The 12,198-nt window shown below is 43.1% G+C and overlaps 1 protein-coding gene across 1 annotated transcript in view; it reads right to left on the bottom strand.

Annotated features, from left to right (window-relative positions):
* DLG1 (discs large MAGUK scaffold protein 1) overlaps positions 1–12,198 on the bottom strand; it is a 3,205,960-nt gene that overhangs the window by 300,087 nt on the left and 2,893,675 nt on the right. The window contains exon 23 of the mRNA XM_044070715.1: positions 366–416. Within this exon, the coding sequence (XP_043926650.1) occupies positions 366–416 (51 nt within the window). The remainder of the gene's footprint in view (positions 1–365; positions 417–12,198) is intronic.

Raw genomic sequence — 12,198 nt, 5'->3', positions numbered from 1 at the left:
TATTAACGTTCCTTCAATTAATACATATTTTCTAAAATAATCCACAGACATATGCAAAATGAGTGTTACTTTACTTACATACACTTTTTAGCTTTCATTTTATTACCACATATATACGTGTGTGTGTGTGTGTGTGTGTATATATATATATATATATATATATATATATATATATATATATATATATCTATATTTATATATATATATATATATATGTATGCACATATATATATATATATATATATATATATATACACACACACACACACACACACACACACAGTTTCAAGACGGTGCACTACAGCTGCATATAACAAGGTCTGCATCTTAATCTACTACACATTACAATACAATAACGCACATACCTTCTTGCTGAGTAACTGGTTCATAAGACAGGACATACTCATCTTGCCCACCTAATGACAAAAGATGACAAAATGAAATTGTATTAAAGTCTGAAAACATAAGCCAGTTAACAAAATGGACAAATCAACATTTTCATATCGCTTTTACAATGAAGCGCTGAATTACTTTTTTTTTTTTTTTTTTAATTAGCCACCTGGCTGTGTAAACCTGGGCTATAGATAATTGTCACTATTGAAGTGACACCCTGACCCCATGTACAAAAATATGAAAAAGGGGCTGTGGATCAATGGATTCAACACATACATGCTTTTTGCACTTCTAAAGGTTTATAGATTTTTTTGTGAAGGCTTTCACTGGCATGGTAGCATGTCTGTAAGTCATAAAAAAGGGTTTTTACTGTGTGTGACAACTTATGCTTGAAACAAAAAGTAAAACACCTCAATTAAACACTACCACCGATTACACATCTGATTTCCATACATTTCTTTGATAATTCCCTTAATCAGTGTTAACTTGACCTACGGCAGCAACCAAGACCTACATGGATGGGAACCCAGTATGTGGCACATAAGCTTTGTTCTTGTTCACTGCTCTACTTCTACACAGCATTTGCAATTCCCAGAGTACTGTGCTCTGTCCTTCCTGTGTGATCTAACACCGAACCCCAACTAATCCAAAATCAGAATTCTCCTGTTTCCTACCAGCAGAGGAAAATGGAGAAGTTGCAGATTATCCAAAATTAAGACCCCTTCCTCATAGACATAAATGTAACTGTTAGCATATTATGGCAAACTAAGGTCTGAAATACTCAAACAGTTCCATGTTTTTGTCTTCTTAGAAAAGGTCCTAGCACCTGGAAGCTCCTATGACCAGAGCAGTTCCCAAAAGGCTCTCCCTTGCGTGTATCTTGTACTGATACCACCAAAACAATTTAGAAGTGTCCGAATAGCTTTAAGGTAGTCGAATCAGCAGGTCAAGCTTATGGTAATGAACATCAGCAGGGTTAATTTAAGCTTGCAATCTCAATTCCTCAGTGTAACACGTGCGCTCACCTAACTTCTGAAAAGACTGTACAATAAAGGAGACTCTCATTTGAAGAACCAGAAGTCACCTTGTCATTTTTATGATTGTAAAAGAGAATCTTTTGCAGCATTTTGAAAAATAAAAATCACTTAAAATCTATGTTAAGCTCGGAGCTCTAGCTGCTGGTTCGATTAGCTTAAAGTTATTCGGACACATCTAAATTTTTTCTTTGAAAAAAAGAAAAACTCAAGTACAATGCTGGAGAGTAAATTCTTCATGCAGTTACAAAAAGTAATACCATATTGGGTACTTACGTATTATTGCAACTACGCAAGTTCTGATTTAAACTACAAGGCATACCATTAGGCGAATTAACTGTCAGAATTCCACAAATGTTAAGCAACCCGTAGGAAAGTTATGGTCGTGTCCCACAATAGGCAATAAAATCTGCATGCTGTAAACAGCAACTGACACCAGCAGAATTTAAAAAAAAAATGGTTTATAATTGTTGTCTGGTAAGGTCTCCTTAAGCTGCTGTAAAATACGTACACACTTGTTGTGACAATAACAGGAGTTGCTTTCGCATGCGTTTCCTGAAGGATATGAACTCTGACATTGTAAAATGTTATTTACTGACTTTACTGCAAAGTACTTTATCAGAAATCCCCCACTGTTTATTGCCCTGCTGACACCGTCCGTTAACTGTGTGTGTCTTTAAAAGCCGACAAAAATGTTGAAATTTTCCTGCAAGTGCAACTACATGGAGCACATAAAGCCCCATGCAGTACACAAAATTATGATCGTCTCATCGATCAAAGCCTGAAATTATGTGCTAGTGACATGGATGGTAACATTGTCCTCTCCAAATTTGTGGTCCATCCATTTGTCGAGCAGAAAAATAAGGTGATTATGATCTCGGAACCAATCGCTTGCAAAAGAGCCACTTGCCCTGCTCGGAATGTGGTTGCATTAGATGGAATGTGGTTGCGATAATATGAAAGTACCCCATATTGTGGAGACAGAACCTGAGGAAATGGGCTTAATATGAAAGCACAATTGTGTAAGTAAACATCTCAAAACAACAGATATTCAAATAAATCATTGTTACAGTAGCCTATGCTGTATGGGACCTATCCCTTGGGACTGGCAGCTTTTCAAAGCTTAAGGGCATGTTCCAATCACTCCAACTTTCTCCATATACAGACATCTGGAACGCAAATTACCTCAGAATTTTTTCTTACGAACGGAGGGAGGCAAGAGCCCTGAAAAAAAAACTTAGAAACTATTTGTGACAATTGGGGAGAGATGGGCGAAGGCTGCCAGCCTAGTCAAATAGAATTTGATACATAATTCTATCAACTGTATAAATAAATGTAAAATACAGGCTTGTGTTTTTAAATGTAAGAAAACACTGTAAAATGTGAACTTCAAGACTGTTGCAACATTGCCATCCTGCTGTAAGGAAAACCAAGCCAAGTATTTCAAAGGTGTCTTTTTAAACTGAAAAGATCTTATGAATATCTTTAATGTTTTACAATTCTGCTCCAGTGCGGCTGGATGAAGGTTTCATGCCCATTGTTATTATGTTGTTTATGACCATAATTTAGAAGTGGAAGGAGCTTTATTGCTGTAGTTTCTGTTATAATATACATGTGAAATGTCTTCTATTGTTGTAAGTTTCTATGCAGGTGTTAGATTGCTAAATAATGCAGTTTGTTTGCCTGGGAAAACCTAAGTGTCGAAAATTATGTAATTTGGGGAGGGACTCAGCAAGCATGTTTGTTAGTAATGTTTAAATATTATTTCTCACAAGAGACTGTGAGCATTTTGACTTTGGACATCCAACTTATCAGCACTCTGCCTTATGCTCACGTGTAAGTTTTAGCACTGTGATTTCTTGTAGGAATAGTTAAAGCTAGTAAAGTTTAATTAGGTATTCTTTCTTTGAAATCAGACTTGTCCTACTGTATTGTTTTAAGTTTCTGTGTGATCTCTGAACTCTTAGATATCTCTGTGGTGTAGTAGTTTTGTCTTGCATTTTAATTATTAAACATTTTTAAAACCTTCTACCTCTGGCTGATTTGTGTAGAGATAAGCTCTAGAGTACATTGCATATTTATAGAGGTTATTGTAATAGGCCACTCTAAAGTAAGCCTTGACTGTTAAGTCATACTACCATTGGATAATAATATTGCACAGTAATTGGACACCCTTTTAAGGGCCTTTTAGTAGCTGATATTAAGTGGATGCTGGCAGTAATTACTACCGTATAGTCTGGGTAAAGGGGCAAAGTTGGAGAATCTTTGTCAGCCTTTCCCAGGAGTGTCTGTGAAGTTGTATAAATACTTATCTCAAAGTGTATGCGTGTGTTGTGTCAGCTACTTGGCAGGGACATGAAGCACTGGTTGGACAGAGAGGATATTTGAGATTTTAGCTTGGCCAGTTAGACTGAGACCTGGACCCTATATCTGTGCCAGTGGGGAGTCTTATTGGGGACCTGGAGAGCAAGGGAGCAACCAGCCCCAGACTGACTGTGATCTCTGTGTGCACTTAAGGGAAATTGTACTTTACTGTGTGTATTAGTTATCCTTTCCTCTTCTATGAGACTACCTCCCTGGTATTAGTGGTGAGGATTGAGGCTCCTTGCCTGCTGGGTCAGGGCACGGTCGTCACAAGTGTTTGGCAGCGGTGGGATCTCTTTCACATACTTATTGGCTTGTAGTGGTGAGGGGTAGAGCGAATTCCTGTAGCTTATGTACAGTGATCTCTAAAAGTGTTTGGTACTCTAAAACAGCCACGCAGTGTATGGTCAGAGTTCAGATCACAATTGTTTTACTTCTTTTGTTAGCTTAGTGCTAGTCAGGGTGAGCAGGCAGCATGTCAGCAGAAGAGTATGGAAAGCTGACAAGGAGCCAGCTGGCGAAGATGTGCCAGGCTAGGGGACTGGTGCATGGAAACCTGACTAAAGCAGACCTGACTGCAGCCTTGGTTACAGCTGCATCAGAGAACAGCAGCCTGGAGGACAATCAAACTGACAGTGGACATACAATATCCTCGGAGAATGGACAGCTCAACCTTTTTGCAATGGACTTAAAAACCCAGCTGGAGCTAGAGAGGCTTGAGATGGAGGCCAGGCATATGGAACTGGAAGCAGCCGAGAAAATGAGGAGTCTAAAAGCTGAGGAAAATGAACGGCATAGGAGGCATGAGAGGGAAATGCTGACTCTTCGCCAGAGTCATGGAGGTAATGGGAAAGGGAGTAACCAGACCCCAGAAGCACAAAAGGTCAGTAAATTTCTTCCACAGTTTAAAGAGGGGGATAATTTTGATAGTTTCATTCATATGTTTGAGTGGGTATGTAAACAGTATGAAGTTGACCAAAGGCTCTGGGTATGGTTCCTGGCCCCCTTACTCCATGGTAAAGCTGTAACATCTTTAGCAAAAATGCATGACACTGACTGTTTTGATTATACTGCTGTAAAAAGACATTTATTACAATGTTTTAAGCTAACACCTGAAATGTACAGGAAAAGGTTTTGTGAGCATAGATGCAAGGCAGATAAAAATGTATGTGTATATGTTGTTGAACTGAGCACTTACTTTCATAGCTGGGTGAGTGGATGCCAGGTCACCACTTTTGAAGGGCTGGCAGACCTTTTGGTAAGGGAAAGGGAACAAGCCCTTAGCACTTTGCCTGAGGACATGAGGATCTGTTTAGCTGATAAACAGTATGCTACTTCAGAGAAGTTGGGGAAGAAGGGAGACCTATACCTAGCAAGAAGGGCAGCCCTGCACAGGAAAGGGACCCCAATACTGCTCATGGGACTAAAGGAACCCATGGTGGGCAGCACAGACTGCCTCAACAGAATCCGCCAGTAGCAGGGGAAGCCACTAGTCCAGGTACACATCCAGGAGCTGGGGTTACATGTTTTGACTGCAACCAGTGGGGCCATGTAGCATACAGATGTCCACAGAGGCAAGGTGGGGAACCAAAGGTGAGGGAGCCAGTAAGTGGGAAAGACAAAATGCTAATACTGGGTTGTCTTGAGACAACAGGGGTATGGAAATACCATCCTGCAGGTGTCCTGAGAGGGAAGAATTTGGATGAGGCAAGTACTATGTACTTATGCAGTTACATGCAGTCAGGCTAGGAGACAAGCATGTGGGGCTGGTAGCCTGGGGGAGACCCAGACAGACTGAATACTTGCAGCCAAGACTGCTGAAGTGGTTACTTCAGGGAGGGAACTGCTCTGTAGCAATGAAAATGAATGTGAGCCACACCTGCTTGTGGGTACTGATGTTCCCTTGGACAGGGTAACTGCAAACGTAGAGGTGAGTAGTAGTACCCAAGCTGACAGTGAGGCACTGCTGTCAGAGGATGCCAGACTTCCTGTGGAAAGGGAGCTGGGAAGGGTTACAAGGAGAGATTTGAGATAGGCTCAGCTCTCAGACCCTACATTGCAGGGCCTGAGACAGGTAGCTAGGGAGGCACCTGATTCTCGAGGGAAGGGGGGATCTGTATACTGGAACAAAGGATTACTGTACAGAGAGTGGGCCCCTGAGGGAGGGCTAGAAGGTGAGAGAGTACAGCAGTTGGTAGTGTCTAGAACTTACCATCTGGTGCTTCTAGCCATAGCCCATGATATTCCCTTTGCAGGTCATATGGGCATAAAATGTACAAAGAGGATTATTATGCAAAACTTCTACTGGTCTGGAATTTCCAGAGATGTAACAGGGTACTGAAGGACCTGTGAGCAGTGTCAAAAGGTAGGCAAGGCAGGAGACAAGGTGAGAGATCCTTTGATGCCTTTGATTCAGGAGCCATTTCAGAGGACAGCTATGGATATTGTGGGTCCTCTGAGTATGCCAATTTCCACAGGGAAAAAGTATATTCTAGTGATTGTAGATTATGCTACATGATACCCTGAGGCAGTGGCTTTGTCCTCCAGTGAGGCAGAGAAGGTGGCAAATGCTTTTCTGGAGATTTTCAGGAGGGTAGGCTTCCCAAAGGAAATACTGTCTGACAGAGGTGCTAATTTCATGTCAGACCTGCTGGCTTGTCTGTGGAAGTCCTGTGGGGTGAAGCACATGAAGACCACCCCTACCATCCCCAGACTAATGGTCTTGTTGAGAGGTTAAACTCTACAATCAAGTCTATGCTACTGGCATTTGCAGATCAATTTAAGAGGGAGTGGGACAAATATTTGCCCCATCTGTTTGCTTACAGAGATGTTCCCCAGGAATCCACAGGTTTTTCACCCTTTGAATTGCTGTATGGGCATAGAGTGAGGGGACCTCTATATTTAATTCGAGATGAGTGGGAAGGTGAGTGTGAGTCTCACAAGGAGTCTATTGTGGCATAGGTTCATAGGTTCATACTAGGCTATCTGCCCTGGGGCAATTATAAGCCTAGCCCGATTTTGTTTGGCTTACGCCACCCCTTGATTTGAGTATACTGTGCCCTTTTTACGGTTTAGTTTACTGTGCCTCTGTCTAATAGAGACACGGAAGTAATCCCCGGAACAAACCTACGATCCCCCATCCACTCAAGACTCTTCTTGAAGAGATTCAATGAGGTGCTCTGCCTAACATGAATTGGAATTCTATTCCAGAGCGAAGGGAGCCTCTGGGTTATGAATCTGTCCCTCCAGCAAGTCCTACTTATTTCTGTGCTGAGGTTCAAGTCCCTCGAGCGTGTGGCTCTAAGGGATTTAGATTTACTGAGGTGGAGCATGTCCATTAATTCTGGATTGGACATAGCTTTATATGTCAGGCATAGATCGCCTCGAAGTAGGCGGTATGCAACTGAGTAGAGCTGGAATTTTTTTAATCGAGCAGCATATGGCATCTGTTTGAGTCCCTTGGTGAGGTACTTTTGGGGTCTTTCTAATTGCTGCAGGTGTCGGGTAAGGTACATCCCAAAAGGGGCATTGTATTCTATGATGGGCCTGATGAGGGATGAATAAAAGGGCATGATTACCTCTCTTGATCTAGATGTAAATCCTCTCATGATGAGGTGGGCCATGTAGAAGGTCTTTCTAACCACTTTGGCAATGTGGTTGTCAAAGGAGAGATTGCTATCAACTTGGGTCCCCAGATCCCTAATTACTTTCTCTGTACTTAATGGTTTACAGCCTATGTGGTAGTTTGTGGGCACATTGTTTTTGCCAAAGGGTATGACTATACACTTTTTGGCATTTAGCTTTAGACCATGGCTCTGGCACCAGTTATGCGTCTCTGTGAGACCTTTTTGAAGGATGTTTGTGTCAGCTGGAGAGTCGATTATGGCGCCCAGTTTGCAGTCATCTGCGAACTTGGTGAGACATAGTCCTCCCACGTTGACCCGTACCTCGGAAAAGTATATACCGAACAAGAGCAGTCCCAGGACAGAACCTTGTGGGACACCACTTGTGACTGGTTTCGAGTCTGACATGGCTCCAGCAACTCTCACTCTGTGGGTTCTTTGAGCCAGTTTGCGACCCATCTTGTGACATAGGGGTTTATATTTAAGCTGGATAGCTTATCTATGATGCCCGCGTGGGGTATTGTGTCAAATGCCTTTGCTAGGTCTAGATAGGCTGTGTGGACTATCTTCCCTTCATCTATGGCTTTGGTGACTGTTTCAAAGAAGTCAACCAGGTTCAAAAGGCAGGATCTGCCCTTGACGAAGCCCAGTTGGGTAGGATCTAGTGTCTGTATGTCCCCGATGTCTTTGTTTATGAGCTCCATGATGATCCTCTCCATAGCCTTGCAGACTAAGCTAGTCAGGCTTACGGGGCGATAGTTTCCAGGGTCCGTGGAGGCTCCACCTTTGTGGAGTGGGACCACTGTTGCTGTACGCCACTCTGTGGGCACATACCCTGTAGTGAGGCTGAGATTGTACAGCTGTTTTATTTGAGGGATTAGTTCCTCTTGGAGTTCATGTAGGACGCAACCCGGGACGCCATCTGGTCCCATGGAAGCAGTGTTTTTTGCTTTGGAGAGGGCAGCCTTCACCTGAGCATCAGAGATGTTTGGGAGGCAGCCCCCTGCCGGGATAGACACTTGCTCTTTTGGGGGGGAGGGGGTGGAGAAGTTTGCACTGAACCTGTCTGCCAGGATATTGGCGATGTCTGTGGGTTCAGTGTATTTTTTGTCGTTTAGAATCAACTCAGAACAAGTCTGGGAGTTGCATCCCAGGTTCCTAACATAACTGAATAAAGCCTTATGATTGCCTTTAGTGTCCTGTGCAATTTTTCTCTCAAAGCTGGCCTTGGAGGATTTTATGAGGGATCGTAATTTTTTGCTAGTACTGATCAGAGATGCCTTCCCTATTAGGGATTTTACTCTAGCATGTAGTATCTTCCTCCTTCTTTTGTACAGTCTATTTATGGCATATGTTCTGAACCTCAGGACAAGGCTCAGGGAACTCATGGGCCTGGCCCAGGAGAACCTGGCAGAAGCCCAACAGCGGAAAAAGGTGTGGTATGACAGGAATGCTCGAGCTAGAGAGTATGCTGTAGGGCAACAGATGATGGTACTCATTCCTGTCAGACACAACATGTTGCAAGCAGCTTGGGAGGGACCCTACAAGGTGGTAAGAAAGGTAAGTGATGGTAACTACATGGTGGAAGTGCTAGGCAGATGGCAGGGGCATAAACTGTACCATGTTAGCATGATGAAACCTTACCATGATACGGAGACCCCTTGTGCTGAGCATTTGCAGTGGATTGCAGGAGGAGTCTGAGAGAGATCTGGGGACTGATCTCCTCAGTGAGGCTCGGGCTGACACCTCGGTGGAAGGGGTAAGCAATGTCCCAGTAGCTATCTCCTACCCAGGTTCAAGAAATCAGAGCAGTGTTGCAGGAGTTTGGAGGCATGTTCACCGAGAATCCAGGGAGCACCCACCTGGTGCAGCACCAGGTGGATACAGGACCCCAAAGGCCTATCAGGCAGGATCCTTATAGGGTGCCTCAGAGAGTCAAACAAACTCTGAAAGAAGAGGTACAGGAGATGTTGGAACATGGGGTGATTCAAGAGTCCAACAGTCCCTGGACCTCACCAGTGGTGTTGGTGCCAAAGAAGGATGGCAGCACTAGATTCTGTGTGGATTACAGGAAATTAAATAATCACACAGAGTCAGATGCTTACCCTATGCCTAGGACAGATGAAGCCCTAGAGCAGCTGGGTGGGGCGAAGTATCTCACAACCATTGATCTTACCAAGGGTTACTGGCAGGTGCCCTTGACTCCCAGTGCTAGAGAGAAGTCAGCTTTTGTGACTCCTTTTGGCTTGTATGAGTTCACAAAGATGCCCTTTGGGATGAAGAATGCCCCAGCGACTTTCCAGAGGCTGGTAGATCATATCTTAGCAGGAGCAGGAGGGTTTGCCCTTGCTTATATGGATGATATTGCTATCTACAACCATTCCTGGCAAGAGCACCTTCAGCATGTCAGGGAGGTGCTAGGCAGACTACAGAGGGCAGGGTTGACCATTAAGCCGAGCAAATGTTAGGTGGGTATGGCAGAGGTCTCCTACCTAGGACACAGAGTGGGGAGTGGTAAGGTAAGGCCAGAACCTGCCAAAGTGGAAGCTATTCAGGCATGGCCTGCACCTGTTACCACAAAGCAGGTGAGGGCATTCTTGAGGACAGCAGGGTACTACAGAAAGTTTGTTCCCAATTATAGTACCATAGCTGCTCCTCTCACAGACCTGACAAGGAAGAACAGGCCAGATAAGGTAGTGTGAACCCCAGCATGGGAGCAGGCATTTCAGAAGCTTAAGGAAGCTTTGGGAGGACCCCCTGTGTTAGCCACTCTAGACTACAGCAAAGACTTTGTTGTGCAGGTGGATGCTTCAAACTATGGGATGGGGGCTGTACTTAGCCAGATTTCTTCAGAGGGATAACAGCACCCAGTGGTTTATCTCAGTCGTAGCCTCCAACCCAGGGAGGAATGCTATGCAGTGGTAGAAAAGGAATGTCTAGCCATAGTGTGGGCACTACAAAAACTTCAGCCTCATCTGTATGGAAGAAAATTCACTGTGATGACAGATCACAACCTCTAACATGGTTAAACAGAGCCAGTCAGCAAAATGCCAAGTTGCTAAGATGGAGGTTGGGGTTGCAAGCATATGATATGTCAGTTCAGCACCACAATGGGAGTAGCAATGCTAATGCAGATGGGCTCTCAAGAAGAGAATGGGGTGAGGTACACCCAGATAGACCGGACACTCCAGTGGCGTTTCCCAAGGGGCACTTGAAAACCTTCCTTGAGTCCCCCCCCCCCCCGGGGGGGGGGGGGGGAGAAGGCTGCCAGCCTAGTCAAACAGAATTTGATATATAATTCTATCAACTGTTTAAATAAATGTAAAATACATGCTTGTGTTTTTACATGTAAGAAAACACTGTAAAATGTGAACTTCAAGATTGTTGCAACATTGCCATCTGCTGTAAGGAAAACCAAGCCAAGTATTTCAAAGGTGTATTTTTAAGTTGAAAAGTTCTTATGAATCTCTCTAATGTTTTACAATTTTGCTCCAGTGCGGCTGGATGAAGTTTTCATGTCCATTGTTTTAAGGCTAAAGTTTATGACCAGAATTTAGATGTGGAATGTGCTTTATTGCTCTAGTTTCTGTTAGAATATACATGTGAAACATCTTCTATTGTTGTAGGTTTCTGTGCAGGTGTTAGATTGCTAAATAATGCAGTTTGTTTGCCTGGGAAAACCTAAGTGTCAAAAATTATGTAATTTGGGGAGGGACCCAGCAAACATGTTTGTTAGTAATGTTTAAATACTATTTCTCACAAGAGACTGTGAGCATTTTGACTTTGGACATCCAACTTACCAGCACTCTGCCTTATGCTCGCATGTAAGTTTAGCACTTTGATTTCTTGTAGGAATAGTTAAAGCTAGTAAAGATTAATTAGGTATTTTTCTTTGAAATCAGACCTGTCCTACTGTATTATTTTAAGTTTCTGTGTGATCTCTGAACTCTTAGATATCTCTGTGGTGAAGTAGTTTTGTCTTGTGTTTTAATTAATTATTATTAAATATTTTTTAAAACCTTCTACCTGTGGCTGATTTGTGTAGAGATAAGCTCTAGAGTACATTGCATATTTATAGAGGTTATTGTAATAAGCCACTGTAAAGTAAGCCTTGACTGTTAGTCATACTACCATTGGATAATATTGCACAGTAATAATTGGACACCCTTTTAAGGGCCTTTTTGTAGCTGATATTAACTGGGTGGTGGCAGTAATTACTACCGTATAGTCTGGGTAAAGGGGCACAGTTGGAGAATCTGTGTCAGCCTTTTCCAGGAGTGTCTGTGAAGTTCTATAAATATTTATCTCAAAGTGTGCGTGTGTTGTGTCAGCTACTTGGCAAGAACACAAAGCACTGGTTGGACAGAGATGGTACTGGAGGTTTTAGCTTGCCCAGTTAGGCTGAGACCTGGACCCTATATCTGTGCCAGTGGGGAGTCTTATTGGGGACCTGGAGAGCAAGGGAGCAACCAGCCCCAGACTGACTGTGATCTCTGTGTGCACTTAAGGGAAATTGTACTTTACTGTGTGTATTAGTTCTCCTTTCCTCTTCTATGAGACAACCTCCCTGGTGTTAGTGGTGAGGATTGAGGCTCCTTGATTGCTGGGCCAAGGCACGGTCGTCACACTATTCAACAGTAAATGATACACAAAACAGTTGATAAATCAGACTACCAAGATGGCTGAACACTGAGTGACATCTTAATCTCTCCCAGTATGAAAACACAAACTCAGAAAACAGAGCCAGTGAATTTGTCTTTTTGAGTACATTTCAGTTATTGGCT

This window comes from Protopterus annectens, chromosome 4.part1 (assembly GCF_019279795.1).
Source record: "Protopterus annectens isolate FY-2018-M chromosome 4.part1, PAN1.0, whole genome shotgun sequence".
Lineage (NCBI taxonomy): Eukaryota > Metazoa > Chordata > Ceratodontiformes > Protopteridae > Protopterus > Protopterus annectens.
Note: the sequence above shows the minus strand (reverse complement) of the source record. Positions and strands in the feature narration are given on the sequence as shown.